The sequence below is a fragment of the Pieris brassicae genome, chromosome 2 (assembly GCF_905147105.1).
Source record: "Pieris brassicae chromosome 2, ilPieBrab1.1, whole genome shotgun sequence".
NCBI classification, from domain to species: domain Eukaryota; kingdom Metazoa; phylum Arthropoda; class Insecta; order Lepidoptera; family Pieridae; genus Pieris; species Pieris brassicae.
Window position 1 is genome coordinate 17693091 of NC_059666.1, and position 13459 is coordinate 17706549.

The 13459-nt window shown below is 33.0% G+C and overlaps 1 protein-coding gene across 1 annotated transcript; it reads right to left on the reverse strand.

The window, feature by feature from the left end:
* Positions 1-1463: 1463 nt before the first annotated feature.
* On the reverse strand, positions 1464-6457 carry LOC123720261 (phospholipase A1-like). Its single transcript, XM_045676801.1, has 6 exons — positions 6423-6457; positions 3850-4117; positions 3573-3721; positions 2867-3090; positions 2161-2197; positions 1464-1545 (listed from the first exon to the last, which is right to left on the reverse strand). Exons 1-6 carry the CDS (start codon positions 6455-6457, stop codon positions 1464-1466), a joined length of 795 nt encoding a protein of 264 aa, XP_045532757.1.
* Between the last annotated feature and the right edge of the window lie 7002 nt (positions 6458-13459).

Sequence of the window (13459 nt, forward strand, 5' to 3'; positions counted from 1 at the left end):
TCTAAACATTTTCAGTGATACCTAGGTACTTTATCTAAGACCCATACTGCACGACACTATTTTAGCATTTTTAGTTACATTTTAGTACAAAGAAATATATAAAACTTAAAATAATACACAACAGGGAGAATTCCCAGACGTGTTGCCAATAGAAATAAGTGTTGAATTAATATTTGCATAAATGGTTTGTCTAGAAATCAATTAGAATAGAAATTATTTTCTAAACTAAAAAAAATGGGTAAATTAACATGAAAAATTAAACAATGTCTTAAATCAATTATTTATTATCTCTTTATTTGACACGATGTATAATTATAAAGAATACATACAGAATATCCCTTTGGTTCATAATTGGATTTTAATTGAATGAGGAGATTTTGATTTTTATTATTACTCTGTAGGGTATCAAAATTGTTAATTTAATGAGGCTATTGGTTGCACTGTGAGCCTTTGTTTTGTCATTTTCTGTGTCTGGAACCTTGTGTTTACGCTCTGAAGAAAAGATAGACGAGTTACTTTAAAAAGGTGCCTTTGGTTATGGCAGTAAAATTTGCTTATCAATGCTTCCAGAACTCTGAAATCGAGAAATATCGTATTATTAGTCTTTCTACGTTCCTTTTTACTGTATTTTAAGTTTGTAAATATTAAACTTAAAACTACAATTAGTTTAGTATTAGCTGTTAATTAAGCGAAAGAAAATGCTTTCGAATGATCATGCTCACAATATTATAAGACTCGAAAAGTTAGTACTTGTATACCTAACAGTATGTACTGCCCAAGTTTTGGGGAGAATAAGTCTCCTATTGTAAATTAAATTAAGACCTATATGTAAAATTGAATGTTACTACTACTGTGATTGCTGTATAATATTATTTGATGTAGGCCAAAACGTTATTGTGCGGTTTTCTCATTTCCATACTAAGTAAGTTAAATGAAGAGAACTGTCTATTTTAATACTATATTAATTGTTAATATTGTGTAAGACAACAAATAATAAATAATGCAAAGGAAACTTTTGAGTTTTACTCGTCTTGAAAAACATTCAGGCAGGGTTCGTACGACAATGATCGTACATGTGAGGTAGTTTCTTACCTAGGTTCGAAGGTACACTACTATCAGACCAGTCAGACCTATAAATTAAATTTTTATTTTTTGTTAATGTAAATGACATAAGTTTTCCAGATTTATACATATGATTATTTTTATATGTAGTCACTATTCTACTGGATACGATTATTTCGATCCATAATACGATAATTTATGCCCTGGCATGATAGCTGGCTTCAGGTTGTCACGTCAGGTCTTTGATAATATTAGTTTATCTACATGATACGTATATCATCATCTTCGACTAAATATTCATTGTGTGTATTAAGTCACATTTAATATTAGTATTACATATTTATTATCTTACCCCATTAAACTTAACATTTTGTATACGACACATGTAGTCGTTTTCACTTCTATCGGTGGGGGTTAAGTCCATCTAGGCCTTTATGGTATGGAGACTGAGGATTTGTTTTTAAGAAGTAATTCCCCCGGGAGCTGTTATAAAAAATAATATTGAGATTATATTTCAATGTTTAAACAAGTGTACCATTTTGGAACATAATGCTATGGGACTTGGGTATCAATACCGGGTTCAGATTGATATTTTTGTTTATTATAGAATCTTTAGAACAGTTTTAATAATACCTTATAATTTTGTGTTTTTTTTTTAAATTCACCTTAGTAGTGTTCATTGTCTATGGCTACAATGTAATTCTGATAAATCAACTTTAACAAAATATTTTTTTTTCATAACAAAAATACTTTTAGACTGCCATCTAGGGGTAGATACGTCTACAATCCCACAGTGTCATATTTTTTTGCTTTGCTGAGAAAAATATTAATCCTTTTAAAAGTAATTTTAAATTTTAGAAGTCGCTTAAGAGTTCTAATGCAAGCCTATAAATTAAGCCAACGATAGGTTTAGCAACAATGATGCCACATGGGTTGACTTATTGGAAACATTTCTATACGGGGAATCTTTATTAATAAATCATTCGCCAGTATACAATGACGTCCGTGAAGTGTCTAAGTAACTATAATTTTAATTTCAAATGCTTTTTAATTATTCAATGGCTATCCTTTGTCTACCTGTTTATCAACGTTACATACAATTCTTGTAAAAAAGAGTCTTGGCTAGCTTTGGTATCTAAAAAAATAATATTTGAGTAGTTAATACGTTAAGCTGGAACTAGGTATCGACTCGGTGAAATGTCGGAGTTTTTTACCCGAAAAGAAACTATAGTGATATTAAATTGTCAGTTATATTTGTTTTGCCTTGTTTCAATGCGAAAAGCATGTGTTGTTGCCGGTGCTACATCAACAAAGGTTATAATTTCAATTAATGAAAAAAAAATCTTTATAAGCACTCTGTACTCTCAAACATTATTTACTATAAGTTAGGGCTTACCGAATGTTGGCTAATTCGCCTAAATAAATGATGTCGTTTGAAGGTTGTTTACTGAGAACCCAGCTGAAATGTGATAAAGCTGAAGCTGCAGGAAAATCAGTTCCATACTTCAACGATTCCACGAAATATTCGATGGCTCTAGTGTGACTGCAGAGGTCTGTAATGATAGTGCAATGAACCACTGAAATTTTTGGTTGCTTATGAATTTTAGGATTTCGCTTGACATTTCATAGAAACAATTCAAATTAAATCGACGAGCAAGGGACTAATTGTAAATAGTTAGAGCAGTGTAATAATTATTAACAGTAATTGATAATTATGCCATTATAAAATTAAATTTAGGAACGACTAACTAACTTCCTAACGTTACCTATTACTAGCACTCTATTAGTCGATATGCTCTCTTACCATTCAAACTGAGCTTAGGATGTAATCCTAAGGGACATCCAGGTTGCACACCAAATAATGAGTAGTTTGGCCAGATGTCTACTGTACCCACAGAATGGGTTGTACCATAATATCCAGGATTCGTATGGATAATGTCTACGAACGTTGCACAGGTGTAATCTAATCCTTTTTGAGTAGCTAAAATTCCTTCGAAGAAAGGTTTCGCTGGATCCAAGCCTGTTATTCTGAAAATATAAATTACTATTTAGTTAGCCATTATTCTTAAAAAGAAACGAATTTTTTAACCTATAGTAATAAACAGTTAACGCTCTCGTATCTAGTTTGACCGTTTATGTTATGTTATTCAAAAGGAATAATAGAAAATTGTATATGAGCGCATTACAAATTATATTTCATAAACAATTTTATGGGCTATATTTGCCGATATCATTGTCTGTGCTTGATGCGATTAATATATATAATAACCTATTAATATATCTAAACTTTTATGGCAGGCGTGGTCAGCGGCGTCTTTATGACCACGACTTTTGTGATACCTGGAGCAGGCTGAAAAATCTTGCCGTAACATACCAAAACCATGAAGGCAAAGCTGCGATGGGAGCTGGTGTTGTAATAAATTGGAGAAGCTTTATCTGTCTAGTGATCGTGTATACTGTTCTCACCCCAGAGCTTGCGTGTTTAGACCACTGCTGCGCCGATAGTTTACCTTGGTATCACCACTCCTTGCGTGCGAATCCATCTTCCCGCGTAGCCCATGAGGTGCGCTCCAAGTGAATGACCAATGAGGTGTAGGGTGTCAATTGCAAACCCTTGATTATAAAGTTTTAATATTGCCGCGCCTAGCTTTTCACCTACCTGAAAAGCACAGTCTAAAATTAATGGTTGTCAAAATTTACAAACGTCTCTGAGCAAATGGGTAGGATACTACATTCTGCTTATATAATATTATCTACTGTTATAATAACTAATGATCCGATACTGACCCATTTACTATTGGGTATTGCAATCCTGGTGTAACTCAAATATATGCCGAGATTTCCAGTTTTAGCTTCCTCTTCCCAGTCTAGAAGGATGACGTTTCGTTTCTTTGTGTCAATGTAACCGTTTACCAAAGCTAAGGTGGACGGAGTAGTGACTTTCCCTGTGAATCCAAATGCATACACTATGGTAGGCCGAGATGTATCGAAACATGAGGAAATCAGTAAAGACGTTGGGTCATCCAGTGAGAATATTGAGTAATTATCGATGGACCTAAAATTGATCAATATTAAATAAAATACAAATCAATAAAAAAAATTAAATAACTTAATTGATTTTGTCACATATAATAGTTACCTAAGTTATAAGGTACTTATAATAGAAATAGTAAAATAACTTCATTATTAAATTTGTTCTGCAATCATTATTTGGCACATACAAGTAATGTTTAATTGTATGTTTATTAAAGAATAAGTCATGAAGTAGGATGTTTTAATTTTAATAGCTGCGGTGTAATTTTGTTTGATGGTCTCGAATATTTCAATAGCTCACACTTATATATAAGATATAGGTATCCCTTATTCCCCCTGGCCGCAATAATTTGCTACTAGGGACTATATAAACAATACAATATAAAAGGTAAAATGTGCTTGTAATTATTGTTATTTTATAATTTTTGAGCTTTGATTTGTTAAAGTTTCAGTTAAAAAAAAATCAGTTAAAGTAGGCCAATCACGCAATTTATAAAAAAAGAATACACTTTGAATTTAATTTGTTACAAGATCAATTTTAGAATATTTAATAATTTCATAGACTGTTTTATAGATAACAGAATGAGGCTAAAAATGTATTTTTTATTTAAAAATGTATCAGTGTGCCTAAAGTTTAAGGAAATCAATTATATTATTATCAGATCCTGTCAGGAAAGGCTTAATAGATATTTGTGTGTGTGGCATCGATACGACTGTTTTTATAACGATTGTTATTAATAAATCTGTCTTTTTAACATAAAAATTATAAAACCATATATAACCGATTTCAAGACAGGGCTTATTTTGTATTAAAACGTTAAGGAAACGTGGCTGTAACAAGGCGTTTTTGTATTATGTTCGGGCTAATTAAAACACGAGTTAATCACTTCTCTTTAGTTATAATTGTTTTCTACCAATTATTTAGAAGTTTTGCTTAGTATTGTTCACATTTTTTCTTTGCATTAAAAGCCAATCTTACTAAAGGAAAACTCGCAATATCGATTCTGTGTAAGGCAAAGGTGATGTAGGAGAATTAACCTAAAAATGTATTATTAGGTAAATAGTAAAAATGAAACTTGATAAATTAAGTGAGCCATTGAAATCTAAACACGTTGTACTTAAACGGAAAAATATCATTATAAAACCTAATTTTCTTAATTTATATTATAATATTTTATTTAAATATTACCAATATTAGATTGCAAACACTTTTCTTAATTAACTTCGATATAAGTATTTTAAGTATTCTCACCCTTGATAACACCGTAGCGTTGCCATTTCACTTAACGGTATGAAACCTAAAAAAAAGAATGTATAATTAAAATTATGTTTTTATTCCATTGCAATTTTCATAATAACAGGAATGACAAGGCGGTCAACAACGCTTCTGTAATTTGGTTCGATAAATCTTAGGGACCTTCGAAAAAACTTTTGAAATACAATAACTGATTACCTCCTTAGCTCTAATTCGCATCTTCACTTAGGTTAGAGGCTAGAGACTCTTGGAGTCTTAGTTTCGGTATGGAAGGCGTAAACAATGCCAACCTTGTGAATCAAAAATGTCTCTCACTTTCACATGTATTCTCAGTCCACCTGATGCTGATGGAAGTTATAGCTAGTACATTATGGTTTAATTCAAATAAACTAAACATTATTTAGTATTTTTTTTAAGTGAACGCTTTGTTAGCATCGTTGTGGTTTGAAAGTCGAAAAAACTAAAAAGCGACTGTAAAAATTGACAGACACTAGATTCATAAGATTTAAAGTGGGAGAAAATAAGCTAGGAAGCATTTTTGAAAATTTCACTTTTACCCCGTGTGAATTGCGCAAAAAAAAAATTTAAGTCTGAATTTGTTGGCCCTTACACAGTTAGACCATTCACGAAACGTCAAAATAAATACTATCTTACCTAAAATTTAATTTATAAATATAACCATATGTTGTTTTTAATAATCTAATTTATGATTTAAAAACGTTAAATTAACAGTACATCAGTTTGGTAACAGATTCTAAAGTAGTAAAAATACTAACCAGTAACCAATACGAGTGTCCATATTGCGTTCAACATTCTTCACTTAACACGCGTATCAAGCCAGGCGTTCTGAATTATAATAATCTCGGCCAATATCGAGCGGTGCTGAGGAGGCGGAGACGTGATACGTAATTGAACTGCAGTAGCCCTTTTGGACGAGAATCCTTCAGTCTTCCGTTTTATATGTAACTTGGTTGGTCTTATCATCTTTTGAATGACAAAATGACAAGTCAAGACTTTGTTAACGGCGGTTACAATTAATTAATTTGAACCAGCAGTTGTGTCTTTCCTATACCCCTTTACGACTTCTAGAGTTATTTCCGAAAGCATTTTAGTACGCGCTTACAAAAATTAGAAAAGTTTATTTTTAGGTTTGGTTTAATTGTTATTGGTCGTTATGGGCCCTCCTTATAAATTATAGTATTCTTGTTTTACTTTGTAAGATTAGAAGAGACTAAGAAACTAGAAGATAATGTTAAAACCTATACCTATTTATACCTGAATTTAGGTATAAATAGGTATTACCTATTGGATTCGCAGTTCATTCTCATTTCATCATCATAAAGTGGTAGTAAATGGGAGATGCTATGACTAGGATGGGTCCAAAAAATTGTTTTGAGAAAATATGTAGAAGTGAGGTATCGTTATAAGCCCCTTAAAATATTATTGAATTATTTTAAGTGGAACAGCCCGCGTAAACGCCCTTGAAATTACAGAAATTGTAAGTTGAAACTTGTAAGTTGAAGGAGTATGGCAAAAGACATCAATCCCTATAGTCTGGCATACAAGAGTCATTTAGCGCCTGATTGCTTATCATACCATCTGAATTCTTGCAGCAAAGTGAAATTTTGTTCGATATTTGTTCATGCAAGGTAATAAGTCACAGTCACAGTTGTCACACAGAAGTTAAAGTGCTAAGACACTGAAGGAAGAACACGACTTTTTGACTGATCAACGTCGTTAGAGAAAAATAAGAAAAATCTGTCTGAAGAGGCATAACAACCCATCAAAAATGCCAGAACAAGAATTAATGTTATAAACAAGTAGTGATTCTGATACATGTGTTTCATTTCCGGAAAAGTTACACAAAAATATAATAGAATCCAAGTAAAGACATACACTCATCATGCAAAGACGGATCACGGCACCTCTGGAAATTGATTGCAAGTTCGTGATTTTTATCAAGTAATAATATAATAATAAAATATGTTTATTCATTTTAAGTTCAATTTCATTACAATGTGTAAGATTTGGGAACCCTTTTAAGTAAAAAAATATACCTGTGTCAGGGTTTCCAGCTCTTTCATAACAAACTTAGTTATACATTCCTTAAAATATTTAATTTATATATAATTTAGTTACATCTTCTATTAACTTTTTTTTGTTTGTTATTGATTTTTAACTGTTATCAACACACTGGAGTGCATAAGTGAGTGTGTGAGTGCAAATGTGTGAGTGAATGAGTGAGTGAGTCAGTGAGTGAATGAATAAAGTCTGTACTACATACTAGGCCTCAGAAGAAGCTCCAACTCTGCGTAGGGTATGTTCATGAGCCAGTCCTTTAGTCGGATTTTTAGATTGTAGACGGTAATCGGGTAGATGTTAAGCAGCCTATTTAATTTATTATAGATGTAGTCTGCTTGCATCTTGCGTCTCTCAAAGTCAGTCCTAACGGTCTGACCGACGACAAAATCCCTATTTCTTTTTAAGAACAGCCTACTATCAAATGGTAGCGCGCTGTGTGATTTTAAAATTAGACTCAGGACATACAGCTTCCTAACGGAAAGTAATTGGCTGAGATGATAAAGCTCTTCCGATGGGAATCTTTATGGCCGGAACAGCATGACCTTTAATAGAGCACTATGTCCCCGTTCCAATTCCAAAAAAATCGTTTTATCGGCCGCTCCCCATATGTTTATGCAATATGTCAGTACGGACTGAACAAGTGCTATGTAAATTTATTAAGTATTATATCCGATGTAATGTGTCGCAAAATTTTAAAAATATATGTTAGTTTCTTTAATCTACCAGTCATGGACTCTATATGGGGATATCATGATAGTCGCTCGTCTATATGAATGCCCAAATATTTGATAGAGCTAACTTTTACTATTGGAAGACACGGACAGTTACTGTCTCTTTGCATATCGCAGTGATGTATTTTAATTTTAAAATCATTAGGTGGTTGAGTTCGATCAGAAATTCTGAAAAATACATAGTTACTTTTCTCTTTATTGGGAGATAAAAGGTTAAAATCAAGCCACTTAGCATTAGTTGTCAGTCCAACTTCCGCTGATATTTTTACCTCTGCCCCGTTAAGCCCTGTGAAAAGTACAGACGTATCATTCGCATAGGAAAATATTGAATCTAATGCCTATATGCTCCATTTTATGTAAAAGTGAGAAGATACAGAGTGTATCGAAGGCCTTCCTTAAATCTAGAAATGCACCAAGGCATTTCTTTCCCTTATCTAGGATTGATACTATTAGAGACGTTAATTGAGATATGGCATCTTCAGTTGATTTTCCTTGCCTGAATCCATATTGTGAGCTTGATAGAATATTAAATTTATTAAGGTAGTTTAGTAATCTAATTAGTTTTTCTAAGACCTTAGAGATGTAGATCCTTAAACAAAAGAAAAAATTTGAATCAACACCGTATTATGTTAAAGAAGATTTTCCTCTAGAAATTTTGAATAAACGCAAGGAGTTGCAAATAGTAGTCAACACAGAACGAGAAAAAGGAAGACTAGCGATTCTAAAATATGATAAAATTATTTTCTTAAAGAATCAAAACACTGACTCTGACAGGTCAAGACCAGGAAAAAAGAAGAGAAACCAGTCATCGTCACCAGAGTCGTTAGAAGACAACCGCGACACAAATAAAATTAGAAATGCAGCGAAAAAATTAAATAAAAACAACCGCATTGATAACTACTTGACAAAAACAACAAATTCAAAACATCCCGCTCTAGAAGAAGCTACTGCAATCTCTAAAAATCACAGAATAACAATTACAAGCGCCCCCTCCATCTCTCCCAACACGGCCAGTCACCGCGGGAGAAAACGACTAAACCCTTCAACTTGCCAAAAACTATACATACAACGTAAAATCATTACTTTCACCCCAACGCCTGATACTATTAAAGCACTCATTATGCAATATTAAATATGATATTATAGGGCTATGTGAAACCTGAAGGATGGTACAGGAGACAATAGAAGACGAAGATAGCATAGGATATGCTACAAAGGAAAGACAAAGGGTCATTTCGGCGTAGGGTTTCTAATCAAAAAGTTATATAAAAGAAATATTCATAATTATATAGGGATATCAGAACGAGTCTGTCTCTTAATTCTGAAATTTGATTCATTATATATATCAATTGTACAAGTCTATGCCCCTACATGTGACGCACCGGACGAGGACGTCAATACCTTTTATGAGAATATCGAAGCAGCACAAAAACTAGCTCATGGAAAATCGTTATGGGAGATTTTAACTCCAAAATTGGTCAGAGACAAATTATCGAGCCCTCAATCTTGGGTCCCTATTGCTATGGAACCAGAAATTCCAGAGGCGACCAACTGCTGCAATATGCGCAAGCAAATAGATACACCATCATAAACACAATATTTAAAAAGAAAACTAAGAACCTATGGACTTTGATGTCTCCAGGCCAACGACATAAAAATCAAATATATTATATTCTGAGCAACGTTCCTAAATGCTTCTCAAATTTGGAAATCATAAATAATAAAATCTTCCAAAGCGGCACCACAGATTATTGAGATTTACCTACTGAGTAAAGCCAAAAAAAGTCGAGCTTGTTTCAAAACACCTAGAACAAATTTTACGCTTGAGTAAATCAGCAGGAATACCTCACAGCTTTAAAACTAAAAATCCAACAAATCGAATGGAAACACGAAGATAACATAGACTCATTCTACGCAAAGATTGAAACGGCTATAAAACAAAGTTTGGCAAGCGTGACTATAAAGAAAACAAAACCAGAAATTATTTCGGATGAAACAAAACAACAAATTAAAAAACGTTATACACTGCAATCAAAACCATCCAAGACCAAAGAAGAAAAGACAGAACTGACCGCTTTATATAAGCTTACAAATATAATGATAAAATACGACTATAAAAAATACAGACCGATATAAACGAAAGTATCAAGAGTTTAACCAGCCCTTATATCTAGCATTCATCGATTATACTAAAGCATTTGACTGTATGTCACATGAAAGTATTTGGCAGGCGATTTCATATCAAGGCATACCAGCCATATACATCAACATTATTAAAGACGTAATAATGTAGATGTATATGGCTGAAGATAAGAAGAGTACCAGTAAAGTAAAATTAGACAAACTTGGACCAAAATTTCGTATCAGAAGAGAAGTAAAACAAGGAGATCCCTTATCACCCAAGATATTCGTAGCCGTCCTTCAAAATATTATGAAAGAACTGCGATGGGAAAGGAAAGGAATACAAATAGACTCGAGATATTTGAGCAACCTACGTTTTGCAGACGATATAGTTTTGTTTTCAGGAACGCCAAATCAATTACAAGAAATGATAGAAGACCTAAATACTGCCAGCAAAAAAATAGGACTACAAATAAATACTTCGAAAACAAAAGTTGCAACAAATAACAACATTTACCCGATTATGCTTAACGGAACAGACATCGAGTATGTAGACTAGCTACACTTATCTTGGTAAACAAGTTTCATTTAAGAAACAAAGACATGACAAAGAACTGGAGCGCCGCGTCACCACAACTTGGAAGAAGTTTTGGAGCTTAAAAGAAATCCTCAAAGGTAAGCTCCAAGCTCCTAAAGTTAAATAAAAAGGTAGTGGATACTTGCCTGCTGCCTTGCCTTACATATGGAGCACAAACTTGGATTTTCAAAAACAAAACAAAAGCCAAAATACGTTCGTGCCAACGTGCGATAGAAAGGAGTATTCTCGGAATTAAATTACGCGACAAACATAGAAGTGAAAATATTCGCAGAAAAACCAATATTATTTATGCTGAGCAATATGCCCTTAAACTTAAATGGAGATGGGCAGGCCACGTAGCCACGTAGCCACGTTGTACAGATGACAGATGGTCTAGAGCAGTAACAGAATGAACGGGTCCAAAAGGAAACAGGAAGAAAGGAAGACCAATAGAGCGATGGGCCGACGGGATCGAGAGGGTAGCTGGCAGAAATTGGATGACGGCCTTCTCCCGGACAGGGGCCGCATCTTAGTAAAACTATAATTTTTCTTTTTATTTTAATCAAATGTATGTCAAAGATGTGGAATAAAGGCTTATTATTATTAAGACCTTAGAGATGGCTGGAAGAATGGAAATTGGCCTGTAGTCATTGACTTTGTCTTTATCGCCTGATTTAAGTACCTTTACAATAATAGCTTGCTTAAGTTTTGTCGAAAATATCCCTTTTTGAAAACATAGTTTGACCAGATGACATAAACAGGGTAGTAAAAGACCTCTAGCGAGTTTGAGAAATCGTGTGGGAATATTATCCCACCCCGGTGCGCATTCTGATTTTAGGTTTTTGATTATGTGATCAACCTCTAGAGGGTCGGTATTAAATAGAACAAACGAATGCAAGCTGAATATAGGGGCTAGTGCTGATGTGGAGGAGTGTGACGAGCTTTGTTGAATTTCCTGAGCCAGTAGAGGGCCAAGATTTGTGAAACAATTATAAACTTCATTTACAGACTCTGTAGGCGTAGGCTTAAGATTTAATAGTTCGTCATGTTTTCTTTGACTCATATATGAAATCTTTTTAATATTTTTTCACAACTGCTTTGGGTCATTAACTGAATTATTTGTGTTCTTTCATATTTTCGTTTTAGTTTTTTTATTAAGTTATTACAAAAATTTCTATACCTTTTATAAGTAATTGATAGAACTTCGTCATATTCATTATTTTTTAAACGCTTTTGCATTTTATTTCCGTTTCTTATGCATCGCAAGATACCGGCAGTTATCCACGGCTTTAATATCTGATATTTTTTAGATACCTTCGTGATTATTGTATTTTCTTCTAAGGATTTTTTAATCTTATTTATTAATTTATCAACGACTACATTTGGATCCTCGCAAAGTAAGAGATTATTCAGATTTTTATGAGATAATGTTATTAACGCTTTATCAAAATCTGTATAGGTTTTAAGTTTTTTAATCTCTACTGCGTTATGCATTTTTAATTTCTGTAAGCTTAAAAAAACCATGAGATGATCTGTAATTGATGTATTCAATACAGCTACTTTTGCCTGAAATTTTTTATTTTGTTGTTTTATCATAACATGGTCAAGACAGTTATTATTTCTAGTTGGGAAGAGATGTCCCGGCATTAAGCCATATATTGATAGCATACTAAGATAGTTTAGTCTGTTATTTAGGTAACTGTTGTCGACATTGTAAATTAGATTTATATTTATATCACCGGTGATGACTATAATCGGAATAGAAGGAGAACGATAAATTCCTAAGATTAAATGATTAAGTACCTCGATTTGTATACAAGATGCATTTTCTAAGATTATTTCACGTACCACGTAGATTATATCAAGTGCATTAAAAGCAGTCATAGATCCTATTATTCAACGACCCGCATATTTTGCTCACCCTGAAAATCTACTATTAGCGATGTTAACAGATGGAGAAAAGCATATATAAGAGACCTTGCAGCTACAAGAATTCTAATACCGCTTAGTTCATCTACAACGGGAAAATACCACGCACTTTTGATGTGCCTAAACTTAATTTTGATGCTAAATGTTACATTGATTTAATAATATGGCTAGAAACCAACTTTGATCCACCTATTCTAAGAAATCAAACAAATGTCGAACTTATTCAGATAATAGAGAAAAAATGTGACGAAAGGATGTTGTTTATTCGCCTACCTTGCTATACACAAGCGGTAGAACGAACGTTGATAACAAATCAAGAGAGGGTATCATTCATGCAAAACACAAAAAATCCCAACTACTATCAAATATATAACTTTCCTTGAAGCAACAAGGAAACTTATGCCGATATTATGTATTGGATAGTAGTTGGGATTTTTTGTATAAAAATATATTATTTTGTGATAACCTTTGTGGTTATCGCAATATATGTCTTTCACTTAATATTTGTAATATTTCATGTAATGTAATGTAATTAGAAGATTCACCTTAGAAAATACTATTTTTATAACATGCGGCCGTAGAAAAACAATTGTTTAAATTCAAATCATCGACCGTGATGTCCAGTTTGCAGTAAGCTGAAGGTACAAACACCTTACTATGTATGTATGT

Coding starts and splice junctions, on each gene's coding strand:
- LOC123720261 (XM_045676801.1), bottom strand. CDS start 6,457: ATGCTTTCGGAAATAACTCTAGAAGTCGTAAAGGG. Junction 4,118..6,422: donor ACTCTAGAAGTCGTAAAGGG/GTATAGGAAAGA, acceptor GATCAATTTTAG/GTCCATCGATAATTACTCAA. Junction 2,198..2,866: donor TCCTAAGCTCAGTTTGAATG/GTAAGAGAGCAT, acceptor TTATTTTTTTAG/ATACCAAAGCTAGCCAAGAC.